Genomic DNA, 13572 nt, shown 5'->3' with positions numbered 1-13572 from the left:
TCTAGTTAGTGAGCAGAGCCTTGCAATGTATGTCCTTTGTGTTTTAAAGAACAGTAGAGCCAGGTGTCTTCCCGACCTTGTCAGGTATTTCTGCATTGTTTTCATTGTATGCTTCCAATTATATTGGGCACCTAAGTTTTCAGCTGGTGTTTGGGGGCTTGACACTGCCATCTACAGACAGGGAGCTGGCTCTCAGGAACGAATCAATTCTTTGGTGGCATGGTTTTTCTTAGGCTGGGTTCAATGCCATTCCAGTAACAGTGATGTATTTTGCAGACTGGCCAAGGTTGACCTTGGCCTGCATAGCCTTTGAAGAAGTGAGGAATGATGATTTTTAAAAAGGGGGGGAAGGGTTAGGGTGCCTGGGTGGCTCAGTCGGTTGAACGTCTGACTTCAGCTCAGGTCATGATCTCGTGGTCCGTGAGTTCGAGCCCCGTGTCGGGCTCTGTGCTGTCAGTTCAGAGCCTGGAGCTTGCTTTGGATTCTGTGTCTCCCTCTCTGCCCTTCCCCCACTCACGTTCTGTCTCTATCAAAAAATGAATAAACGTGAAAAAAAAATTAAAAAAAATAAAAAGGGGGAAAGGGTTGCCCAACAAAAAGGCAACACGATTTTTAAAATAGGCTCCAAAGATACACAAATGGGCAGTAAGCACATAAAAAGATTGTCAACATTATTAGCCATCAGGTAAATGCAAATCAAAACCACAATAAGATGCCATTTCATACTAGGATAGCTGTAATCAAAAAGATAACAGATGTTAGGATGTGGAGAAATTGGAACCCCCATATATTGCTGGTGGGAATGCAAAATTGTGCAACTACTTTGGGTAAAAGTCTGCCAGTTCCTCAAAAGGTTAAGTATTTTCCATATGATCCAACAATTCCACTTCTAGATATATGCCCAAGAGAAATGAAAACATGCACACTCAAAAACTTGTACAAACATACAGCATTATCCATAGAAGCCAAAAGGTGGAAGTAATCCAAATGTCCATCAACTGATGAATGGATAAAATAAAATGTGTTATGTCCATACAATGGAATATTATCATAAAAGGAATGAAGTACTGATACATACTACAACATGGAAGAACCTCAGAAACATACAAAGTGAAATAAGTTGGTCACAAAAGGCTACGTAATTCATTTATATGAAATGCCCAGAAGAGGCAAATCCATAGAGTAAATCCATAGGTAAGCAGTTGCCAAGAGCTGAGGGGAAAGGTGGGTTTAGGGAGTGACTGGTAGTGAGTATGGAGTTTGTTTCTGATGCCAGTCTTTAACAATTGATTTCATGGGGGCACCTGGGTGGCTCAGTCCATTAAGCATCCGACTTCAGCTCAGGTCATTACCTTGCAGTTCATGAGCTCGAGCCCTGCATTGGACTCTGTACTCATGGTGCAGAGCCTGCTTGGGATTCTCTTTCTCTCTCTCTCAAAATAAACTTAAAAAATTAAAAAAAAAAAAATGATTTCATGTGCAGTGACAAAAACCCTTAAAGAGAAAAATAAACATCAATTTTGGATGAAAGAACTATTGTGGGATTCTTTCATTCAGGATGAAGAAAAATGATATAAGCCAGGCTGTAAAAAGCCAGATTGTTTTAGGTATGTAATAAAAGGATGAAAAGGGTAATATAATTCCATTATTTAGAGTACTTAAAAATTTTACAGCTTCAGCAGAAATATTTTTCTTTGGTTTAAGATACTGAAAACACTATACCTAATCCAGCTTTTGAGGAAGGCCAGCTTTATTTCTAAATGCTTTTATCCCTGGATACACCATTTCTCCAAACTATTCCACATGGGAAATAAAGATTGTATGTAGTACTATTAAAAGTGTGTATATTGTTCAATATGAGAACTCCACATGAAGCCTATCCAATTCCCTACTGAACTGTTTTCAGTTTCAAGAACAATAATGAGATGCAAAATGTAAACTAGGAATAATACTTCAATACACGAAGATGAACATGAGCAACAATCTAACACCAGTAGAGTGAGTTATTAGGCAAAATGGATTGCATCATATAAACCCTTTAACATACAATCAACTCAAAATGGACAGAAGATGGAGATGAATGATTGTTGTCAATGAAGTTTCTCTAGGAAATTGAAGATTATGAGGAAAAACCTAACACTGACAATATGAACATGGATTTTAACAGCTGAGACTTTGTTGTGGAACCACAAATCCAGCTGGTAGGTGCTTGTTCTAGAGGATGGCATCAGCCAGGTGAACTAGAAGATTTAGTATTTTTAAGGTCTACAACTTAAAGATATGTTTATCATTTATATGTAAAGTTAATTTTAGCATCTGACTTCAATATTATTTAATACAGTGTAAAGATGGCCAACTTACAAAATAATTTTGTTCCATATTATAATTTTTAATATATTAACTCAGTGAGCTCACCTTGTTAAGGTTTCTTTTCAAAACCTATTTTTTTTTAATAAGCAGAGTTTAGTCTTTTTTATGGTTCTGCGTTATAACTTGGTGAGTTATATTCAGCCATAGCCATCTCAGTTTTTCAGGGATTTGTCTTCAGGCATTCTTGCTATCTGCTACTCTGTACCTAAAATGGGATTTAAAAAGTGTTAGGTAATAGTGGAGCATGGCTAAGCCATTTAAAAGCCAATGTTGGAGGGGCGCCTGGGTGGCTTAGTCGATTGAGTGTCTGACTTCAGCTTAGGTCATGATCTTGCAGCTCGTGGGTTCAAGCCCTGTGTCGGGCTCTGTGCTGACAGCTCAGAGCCTGAAGCCTGTTTCAGATTCTGTGTCCCCCTCTCTCTGACCCTACCCTGCTCGCACTCTGTGTCTCTGTGTCAAAAATAAATAAACATTAAAATTAAAAAAAAAAAAAAGCCAATGTTGGTAAGTTCATTCTCTGAAATCACCGACGTAGATCTACATTTTTTAAGTGACGTTTTTTTCCCCCTTTGGCTGCTTATTCTTTCTAATTTATTTACATTCCAGGACTTCTGTATTTTTTATGCTTTTCTTCCCAATTATCTCCCAAAGAAGCAATGGGACTGACCTTTGCAACTTGACAAAAGCTGGAAGATTAAGTAGGAATTGCTGAAGATGAGCTCTCTGGAAAAAAATATAGGAGGTTGGGTATCCATTGTGAGTACTCTAGTTCATGACTGCAATGACATAATTAAACTAAAAAAGATAAAAATACATTGGTAGAAATACCACTTCACACCCACTTGAATGACTATAATAACACGTATATCAGTGAGAATGTGGAGAAATGAACTCTCATATACATCACTGGTGGGAATGTAAAATGGTGTAGCTATTGTGGAAAGCATTTTGGCAGTTTCTCAAAAGGTATATAACCAAACCAAAAGAATTGAAAATAGGTGCTCAAACAAAAACTTGTACGTGAATATTCATAGGAGCATTATTCACAATAGCCAAAAGATGGAAACAATCCAAACATCCATTGGGATAAACAAAATGTAGTATAACCATACAATAGAATATATATAATAGAAAACATGGAAGATCTTAAAAAACATTAAGCTAAATAAAGGAAAGTCAGACACAGGAGGTCATATATATATTACATGATTCAATTTATATGAAATATCCAAAACAGAGAAATTGAGGCACAAAGCAGATTAGTAGTCGCCAGTGTCTGGAAGGGAGGAGGAAATGGGGTGTGACTACTTAATGGGTCACTGTTTACCTTTGGGGTGATGAAAATGTTTTGGAACTAGTTAGGGATAATGGCTGCACAACACTGTGAATGCACTAAATGCAGTGGAATCATAATTTTTAAAATGGTTCATCTTATGTGAATTTCACTTCACTTGAAAACATGCTTTGGTATTGTCATCTCAAAATATACTTATCCTCAAGTTAGTGCTAAAAAAAAAAAAAAAATCACCCAATACAGCTCTAGTACCTTCAATGCTAAAGCATACTTCCTCATTAAGTGGGACCACAGAATTTGATTACCCAAATGAGCTCTTAAAATTATTTCCTTACCCTAAATGAAATCTAGATAGAAGTTCTAGATTGAGCAAAACATTGAAATGTTTTTGAATTATGATTAGAAAACTAGTGTTGGCTACAATTTTTTAGAGGAAAGATTTTCCCTATTGTGTTGTCTTGTGGATTTTATGATCAACTAGTAATGCAAACCTTTAACATTCATTAACATGGATTTTGGTTTGCCCTCAAACCAGGTTTGTAGGGAACCTCTGCCTATATTTCACAGTTGGAGAATATGAGATCTAATGGTGTCAACTTCCACCAGGAACATCTTCCTACGGTGGTTTTCTTTGAACCTTCTCCTTTGTACTGTTTCTCAGATAAACCTCCAGTCTAAAACTACCACATTCTGATATGAGGCCTTAGTTTTCAGAAAAGTCACCACACAGTGAAATACTTGGAAATTTGAAACAACTGATTTTGGTATTGAGAATTTTAAAGAACATCACATTTATAGCCAGAAATGATTTTTTTGCTAACATAAACTACCAGTGCATATGTCTGTAGTGGCAACTGTGTAAGAGTTCACTTAAGAGGACAGTGTTCTATAGTTTTATTTATAATAATATAAAATTTTTGGAATATTAATTCCTATAGCAAGACCTTGTGACATCATAAAATGGGTTCACTATAGAGGTGCTAGACTTTCCATACTTTATTAAATGTACTAAAAAATCCAAATGTAATAGAAAAATTCAATCACAAACATGGCTTTAAGCACATAAACATTTCTGAATAACACTTTATTCTAACTCATGAATACAAGGTAATTTTGGTATCCTATTTATACAATTTTCTTAGCGTTCCCTACTTTGGACTCCAATCATACTAACATTATCTATATACTGGAGATTTGACCAGAGTATATGGCACTTCACAATAATAATCTACCTTCTCCTATTCTGAAATGCCTGTCTATAATCAGATCACACTGTTAAGTCAGTAAATATAAAATTTAAAGACTCAGGACGTGGAATCTTCGATAAGTGATTAGTTCCTTTGACTAGAGTTCAATCTAGTTAGCCAGGGTGTTTGTTAATACAGAATCCGAATGTTTTTCTCATGAGCATGAATAAGTATGTAACTTAATTTCTTCTTTCAAAATGTTTCTCAACTTTTTGCTTAGAAACTTTTTTTCAAGTTATTTTAAGGGTCCTGTCAACATGTCTGAAAGCAGACCAAAAACACATTTTAAAAAGGAAAAAAAAAAGGATGTATTTTGCAAAAGAATCAGATTCTGGCTTTAACATATTCATGTAGTTGTAAACTGATGTTAAAATGCTCTCAAAAATGTTATTTAGGAAGGCACAATTCGGTAGCATCAATTTTTATTTATAGCTTTTTCTAAACAAGATCCCAAGAAACTGCCACTTTAATTTTTCTTTTCCAGTATTTTAAGTACTTCAAGGTTCAATCTGAACGAAGTAAAATTCTTGTTCTCAAACTTACTAAGAGTTAACAATACATTGGACAGTGAGCAGAATATGGAAGTACAGCCTATTTTATCAAAAGAGGAAAGTTCTTATGGTTTTGGGTTTGGAGATTAAAGAATTTGAGACAAAAACTCTCATGACTGTGGAAAATCAGAACTCTTCTTGAAGTGGGTGAGCTTTTCATATCTAAGCTAGAAACTAATTGCAGAAGTAGGAGATAACATTAGTTACCCTGAACATCAAAAAGCAACAGCTAAAGCATTACAAATAAGGTATGGTGATAACTGAGTTAGAAGAGCCCAGTTACCACTCTAGGTTAGAAACTAATCAGTAAAACTATAATTCCTAATTTTAAAAAGTCTGGCTTCATATTTAAACTTTTTTTTTACAGCATATAAATTATATATACAGTGTTTTCCTATAACTCAAATTGTAATGCTCAAGTCTATAAAAAGAATAGTTTATTTCAGAAATGCCCAAAAGATCCGCTACTCCTTCTTCTCCTATTTATAAAGACCAACAATTTCAAAAATACTTCCAGCATAGAAATGCTCTATGGTTCTCCCAAAATGTCAACCCCATATCAGTAGACAGTTTCTCATAAAGTAATGTATTATGCTGTATTCTCTAATATCATATGGCCAAATACCCTTGATGATTTATGAACGTTTTTCATGGGCAAGAATAATTAAAGAAAAATGGGATCAAGTTGACTATGTTGCTATTCACTTTGAATACTAAATTGTGCTTGCATCCTAAAAGTTCAAATGAGCTGGCTAGAATAATATAAATGTGTTCATTTGTACCATACACTAGAAAGTAAAATCCTACAAATAAGAGAATTAAAATATCTTATGTTGATTGAAAAATGAAAGATGAGGAGCAATAACATTTGGTGGATGGCACATTTTAATCTTTCGTTAAAGCTCTGAAGTTGTATTAAATTGCTAACCAAATTGAGGTAGAGGTAGACCCTAATGTTCGCTCATGTCAGACTTAGGCCTCTCACCTTAACCCATATGCATTTTTCCCCTAATTATACAAACATGATTCAATTTGAAATGTGTTATGATAGAAAAATTATAGGATCATTCAAATGGTTTTTTGGTTTTTTTTTTTTTACAAAATTCTTAATTCCTAGCTAAAAAAAAAGTACTTATAAAATGTACATAATTCAATGTTCTTCCTGGTAGTCATAAATATATTTGTTTTTCCTTCAACCTTAGGGAAAAAAAAAGTAGAGAAACTGCAATTATGAACAGTCATGTAATGAAGACACTGGAACACAGAATAAAAACATTTTGCCTCGGTGTCTGTGTAGCTTTCCTCTTTGAAGGTTACATATAAGCTCTGATTCATATTAAATTTCCTACTAAAGAGACTTAAATTCCATTAAACACGAATCTATTTCCATTTTAAATCACACACAAGTGCTATGTGATCAGAGGGATGGGAAACACTAGGTAAGGCCTGGTGAGTGGTGACTTCTTCATGACTAGGTAATGGAATCACCTGTTCAACCTCTAGAGCATTTGAGTCAATGAAAATGTAATCCAGACATCCATGAAAGCCACCAACATAGTTTGTGTAAGCAGGTTCACCACAAGCACTTTTCAGTTTGAAGACATGGGTGAGAGACATGTTGCAACGTTCCTCTTCCCCATTGGAAGCCCAGTCTTCATGGTCCTCTGGAATGCTGCCATTGACAGCAAAATGATACATTCCTGTTGATGGGGTACTATTAAAGTCTCCACAAAATATAACTGGTATGCCAGGATACAGATCACACGAGACATGTCTAATGTGAGCCAAGGCTACCGCCATTTGAATGAGACGAATGTACCCACCTATGAATATAAAAAACATTAATGTAAGTATTTTTTAAAGTTGCCTTTAAAAGAAAAAAAAAAAAGCCCCAAAACTACATACACTATCTGGGTGACATTCAAGATCTATATTTGAAGGGGAATTGGATGAAGCTGGTCCAAATGTGAAAAAGAAACATTCAGTTACAAGATACATAAGTACTGTAGATGTAATGCACAACATGATGACCACAGTTAACACTACTATTCGGTATATTTAAAAGTTGCTAAGAGAGTATATCCTAAAAGTTCTCATCACAAGAAAAAAAATGTATTTTTTTCAGATCTATATGAGGTGATGAATGTAATCATTTTGCAATATGTGTCATTATGCTGTACACTTTAAACTGCATCATGCTGTTATGACAATTACATCTCAATAAAACTGAAAGAAACAAAAAAGATGTATGTGTGTAAAACAGCCTTACTGAGTTTAAGTTACCATGTTATGTCACTTGTGAAAACCAATAAAACCTACCTTTTGGATGCCAGTACAGATGGGTATTAGCAACACATATCCTTTTAGAAGAGTCCTTTGTAGACTGAAGAACAGAAACCTAAAATAAACCAAGTGCCAAGAGTTCAGTTGCTATCTGCCAACTTCCTGAATGTTTTTTTTAAATCTAAGACTATATATGATGAACGGACATTTCATAACCTTCCCTGACTAATGAAGTATGATCGCAATTAAATTAAACTTTTGCTACAAGTTTTAGAATACACACGAATAGGATTCATTCAGCCTAACATGTCTTAATAACAGTTCAACATATACAGGGAATAAGGACATATTTTGGATAACACTAAGGTTAGAGACTGTTTTTAAGTGGATAAGGGCAGGCTCTGGAGTCAGGTCCACCCAGATGGAATCCCCACTCTTAAACATTCACAGCAGTGTGACCTGAAGAGAGATACTTTTTTCCTAAGCCAGCTTGGTCACTGGTTTAAAAAAAGGCAATATCCACCTCAAGGGGGACTGTTGTATGGATCCAACTAAATGAGCTTACAGAAGTTCAGGAAACACACTGGATGCTCAAAAAAAAAAAAAAAAAAAAAAAAGTAGCTACTCTAAAATCTTACTATGAACAAAACCAGTTAGCTAAAAACGCTGGACAAATCTACAAATAACATTGTTTTTTTAAAAACTAAGGCAGCTTAATACTCTGCTCAGTGATGATGGAATATAATTCACTGGGTAAGAATCCTGGCTTCACTTTGTGTGAACTTGGATTAAGTAAACTTGACCACTTCCCTATTTATAATAACATCTGTAAAACGGAAATGGCAGGATTACTGTGAGCCAAAATTAAAATATTAATATTTATGGAATACTTAATTAAACATACCAGACACCTAAATTTTAAAAGCTTTGTGGTGTTTTTTTACTTCAATTTTTTTGTTTCAAGGTTTTTTTTTTTAATTTTTAACGTTTTTTATTTATTTTTGAGACAGAGAGAGACAGAGCATGAACGGGGGAGGAGCAGAGAGAGAGGGAGACACAGAATCGGAAGCAGGCTCCAGGCTCTGAGCCATCAGCCCAGAGCCCGACGCGGGCTCGAACTCACTGACCGCAAGATCGTGACCTGAGCTGAAGTCGGCCGCTCAACCGACTGAGCCACCCAGGCGCCCCCCTTTCAAGGTTTTTAAAAAAATTTTTTTTAATCTTTATTTTTGAGAGAGAGACAGAGTGTGAGCAGGGGAGGAGCAGAGAGAGAGGGAGACACAGAATCCGAAGCAGGCTCCAGGCCCTGAGCTGTCAGCACAGAGCCCGACAGGGGGCTCAAACTCACGAACTGTGAGATCATGACCTGAACCAAAGTCTGATGCTCAACCGACTGAGCCACCCAGGCGCCCTTGTTTGAAGTTTTAAAATGTGTCAGAACAGTGCTTGGCAAGAAGTGAGAAAATATTAGCTATTACTATGTTCTTGTATTGAGCGTACTGAGCATGTGTCTCTCCCATTAAGAGTGTAAGCACTATGAAAGTCCGCTAATCTGTTCAAGGCAACCTGCAGCTTGTTGTGGCACAGTAAAGGTGCTCAATAAATATCTGCTCAATGAACGAATGAAAGCTAACCTTTGTGCTGAAGATAAAAGAGCGAACACCTTTCAGTAAAATCTGAAAAAACCTGCCACGCCCCTAAAAATCGATGTGTATGTAAAGAGAATGGTGGAGCTACTTTACCTGGAGGACAGAAGATCTCTGGAGCACCCTCTCCTGCGCAGACGGGTACAAAACTAGTTTCTCCAGCAGTTCTTTGTGAAGTTGGTCGGACTCCAGGGCTTCGTGGAAAGAAATGTCATGCTGGCTAAGGAGAGTGAATTTGGTCTTTCGGTAGAAAGTAGCCAGGCCTTCGTGCTGCTTGATTCTAAACACGCCCTCCAGCCCAAAGGCCTCGAGGGCCGGCACCAAGCTGTCGGTAAACACGTTGCGATCTACCTCTTGCAAACAGATGAGGTCAGCGTTGTAGCCCGCGAGCTCCTTCTGGATGAGGTTCTGGCGGTAGTCGAGCTCGAGGGCATAAGGGGCACAGTACGGGTACAGGACACTCCTCGAAAACTCAGTCTGGGCGTACGTGTCAGCCAGGAGGTTGTAAGACACAGTGCGAATGAGAGAATCGTCCGTCACCTTCTTGGTGTAGAGATGCCGCTGGTCAAAGGTGCAAGTACCGGGCCCAGCCTCCACCGGACACACACTTTCCAACTCCCGGCTTGGCCCGAGGCGCTGCCCATTGCCTGGGGTGCAATGAAGCTTGAGTCGTAGCCCGATGTCTGCATTGGACGGCGTGTAGACGCGTTCGTTCACACCCGTCTCTGTCCAACTAGGAAAGGGTGAAGAGGGAGACAATGACGAGGGGCTCCCGCCCTCAGGCTCCGCCGCTCCGGGTTTGGCTTCCTTGTACCATCGGAAGAGCGAGTTGGCGGGATCCCCAAATTCGAGGCTGAGCTTGGGGCACACCGGGAAGCCGGCCATGATGTAGCGTGGCAACTGCAGCTCGGTGAAGGCGGGCGGGTTGCGCTCCACCTTGTACTTGACATCGCCGATCTGCAGCACCGCGCCGTCCTGCCAGGCGTCCACGTTGAGCACGTCTTCAGCCACTGCCTCCTCCCGGTAGTACAGCTTCACGACGGGCTCGCAGGCCGCAGCCGGCTCCGGCACAGGCCCCGCACAGGCCCCGCCACTTGCATTTGGCCGGTTCTTCCTGCTCTTCTTGGCGGCGGCCGCCTTAGCGTGGCCTTTGAGGGCGTTGGTAGCAATCCGGCTGAGGGCCCGACCCAGCGGCTCGCTTTGGTCGCGCTGCATGTTCTTGTGGCTGCCGTCTGCCAAAGCGAACGACAGGCTTAGCTTCGGTTCCGAAGGCACACAGCGCACCACAGCGCGCTCCATCGCTCCCGCCGCCGTCTCAGTCGCCGCCTCGGCCCGAGTGTGCCGCCCCACCGCCGTGCGGACCCCACGAAGCGCGGCGCGAGAGCCTGGGAGCCTCCACATGAACCTGGTGGCTCAACGGCCGCCAAGCATCAGAGGAAGACTGGAGAGCTACAGCCGCCGGCTCCGTGATCCATTCAGTCCCACAACTTCCGGCTGGGGATGGGGAGGGCGCTCGGAGTCCTTCCGCTCCGCACTTTCGCCACGACGCTCAACTGATCCCTTTTTCCATAGTCACACGTGTCTTTGATCCTTTCCAACTTAATCTTTATCTTCAAATAAAGCCATAAAGAGGGGGGAATAAAGCAACTGTAAAGGTGCCAGAGGGAAATATTAGACTCCCATGTTTTTAGCGAAAGTACAGTTATGGGGCTGAAGGAAAAGTGCGGAAGTAGCTGGGGCGTTGTCGTCGTGGTGTTTTTGGATTCTAGTCCGCGTTCTTGTCTGCTATAGCTGCCGGGCTGACCTGCGCGAGAGCGTGGGGAGCTCGACTGGGATTGCCAGCTGCCTCCGACCTTGGAAAGCGTTGCCCAGTTTCTTTCCATAGCATTCTCCATGCTGCTCGCCCTCTCCGAGTTGTGGATGGGTTCGCCTCAGGCTGGCCGGCGCAGAAGGACACAGCCGTTTTTGTGGTAGTTAATAACGACGAGCGTTATACAAAAGTTAGCACTTAGGGTTTGACGACTACGTTAAAAAACATTTTTTTGTAGTTGCGAGGTCCGGAGTGACTAAGTTACCTGCTGAAGGTCACACACAGATTTCATGAGATGGAGAATAGACAGTGTAGCTTCGCTGAAAGCCAAATAAAGTGTTTCAAGAGGGACTGTGTTGAATATAATTAATATTCTGTGATTAGATGAAAAAACACCTTGGGGCGCCTGGGTGGCTCCGTCGGTTAGGCGGCCGGCTTCGGCTCAGGCCATGATCTCATGGTCTGTAGAGTTCGAGCCCCGCGTCGGGCTCTGTGCTGACAGCTCAGAGCCTGGAGCCTGCTTCATATTCTGTGTCTCCCTCTCTCTGACCCTTCCCTGTTCATGCTCTGTCTCTCCCTGTCTCGAAAATAAATAAACGTTAAAAAAAAAAAATTAAAAAAAAAACAACACCTTGAAGATTCAAAAAACAAATTGGGAAGTCACTTCTGTCCACAAATGCTCTATTTGTATCCACTTTTCCTTATCCTACAACTAGAATGCTTACTTACTGGGTATCTAATAATAAGCCATACCTTTCCCCCTGTCTTACCACGAAGAAAATAGACCTTTTCAACTGTGTTCTAAAAGCAGGATGAAGTTTGCAATCATTTGAAATTTCTGTTCCTGTCCTCCCCTCTCCCCACCCACCAAATATTTGATAAGGTGACTGGCTACTGATAGTATATATGCAATGCCAGGCTACAGTATAGGGATAAAAGTCTTTACTTTGTGTTAGCTGGGACTAACCTAAGGAATAAAGAAAATAAGCCTCAGTAGTCCAGTTTATAGAACCCCATTTACAAATATGAATTTTTAAATGGCATTTTTCTTATCTACAGCATTTGCCCTCATGCAACTTTGCAGAGTCCAGTCAATCTTAAATCAGCCTATTTAAAGAAAGATAGAAGCCCTACTAGAAAATGTGAGTTTCGTTCAAGCAAACGGATATAATTTAATGCTTAGCAGTCTTTTTTTTTTTTTTTTTTTTTATGTTTATTTACTTTATTTTGAGGGAGCGGGAGGGTAGAGTTACAGAGAGAACCCCAAGCAGGCTCCAGTCTCAGTGAGGAGCTGGGCTTGCTCCAACTCACCAACCCTAAGATCATGACCTGAGGCGAGACCAAGAGTTGGACACTTACCTGACTGAGCCACCCAGGCACCCCTTAAACCTGGTTTTGAGACAGATGACTTTAAGTGTCATACTTCTCTTAGTTTTAAATACATGTATTTTTAATTTTTTTGAAAGGGTAAAACATACCCATGGTGAAAAAAAGGTAATCTTTCCACTGCTGACTCCTATGAATACACAAACACTTATGAATATGTATGTACCTTCCAACGACTTTTTTACACAAATTGGAATATAATGGACCCATGGTTCAGTACCTTACTCTTTTTGAAAGACGACTTCAAATACCTCCATTTTGACCTCAAACTTTCTACTTGATTACATTCTTCTTTCCAGCTTCTAACTCAGGCAAAAGACCCTGCAGGCAGTGCATCTTGTGATGGGTACCAAAACTACCCCCTTGAGCAATAAAGATTGCCCCGAGACAGCAAGACCTGCCCTGTGACAATGAACCACCTGGTCTTTACTACCTGCCTGCAGCTACCCACTGACCTTTGCCCACATTTTCCTTATATACACTTTCAATTATTTTCAGCACTTTGGAGACTGGCTTTGAGGCCACTGTCTTCCCGTTGTTGGCCTCAGTGAAATAAACACTTGTTTCCCCGCCACTCATCTCTCTGCCTTTGGAGTTTGTCTGGGGTGAGTGACCAAACCTGGTCTGTTTGGGACTCCCAGAGCCTGGTGCTCTTGCACTCCAGTGCTCCAGCTACACTGTCACTGTCTTTTGTCAGTTCTTTCAAGAGAAAGTGTCTCAAAGTATCACAGCTTCCTATAGAAAATTTGATTTGAGGCAGCTCTTCCTGCCCACGGGTCCTGTCCCTGTGCTTTAATAAAATCACCTTTTTTGCACCAAAAAAAAAAAAATAATAATAATAATAATAAAAGAATAAAACTTGTTTTGAACTCAACAGATTTGAAAATAATACATAATAAATGGTGTATTTGAAGCTCTCTTTTTATGAGGCTGAATTATAGCATAATTATACACATAAATTATATACATTATCGGGGTGCCTGGA

At 39.8% G+C, this 13572-nt stretch overlaps 1 protein-coding gene across 1 annotated transcript; it reads right to left on the bottom strand.

Moving 5' to 3' along the window:
- Positions 1 to 4645: 4645 nt before the first annotated feature.
- Positions 4646 to 10904, bottom strand: PDE12 (phosphodiesterase 12). Its single transcript, XM_060631376.3, has 3 exons — positions 9488 to 10904; positions 7782 to 7860; positions 4646 to 7285 (listed from the first exon to the last, which is right to left on the bottom strand). Exons 1-3 carry the CDS (start codon positions 10790 to 10792, stop codon positions 6843 to 6845), a joined length of 1827 nt encoding a protein of 608 aa, XP_060487359.2. The 5' UTR covers positions 10793 to 10904; the 3' UTR covers positions 4646 to 6842.
- Positions 10905 to 13572: the final 2668 nt, after the last annotated feature.

Source organism: Panthera onca, chromosome A2 (genome assembly GCF_046562875.1).
Source record: "Panthera onca isolate mPanOnc1 chromosome A2, mPanOnc1 haplotype 2, whole genome shotgun sequence".
NCBI classification, from domain to species: domain Eukaryota; kingdom Metazoa; phylum Chordata; class Mammalia; order Carnivora; family Felidae; genus Panthera; species Panthera onca.
The sequence above is the reverse complement of the archived record's forward strand: the minus strand, read 5'-3'. Positions and strand labels throughout refer to the sequence as shown.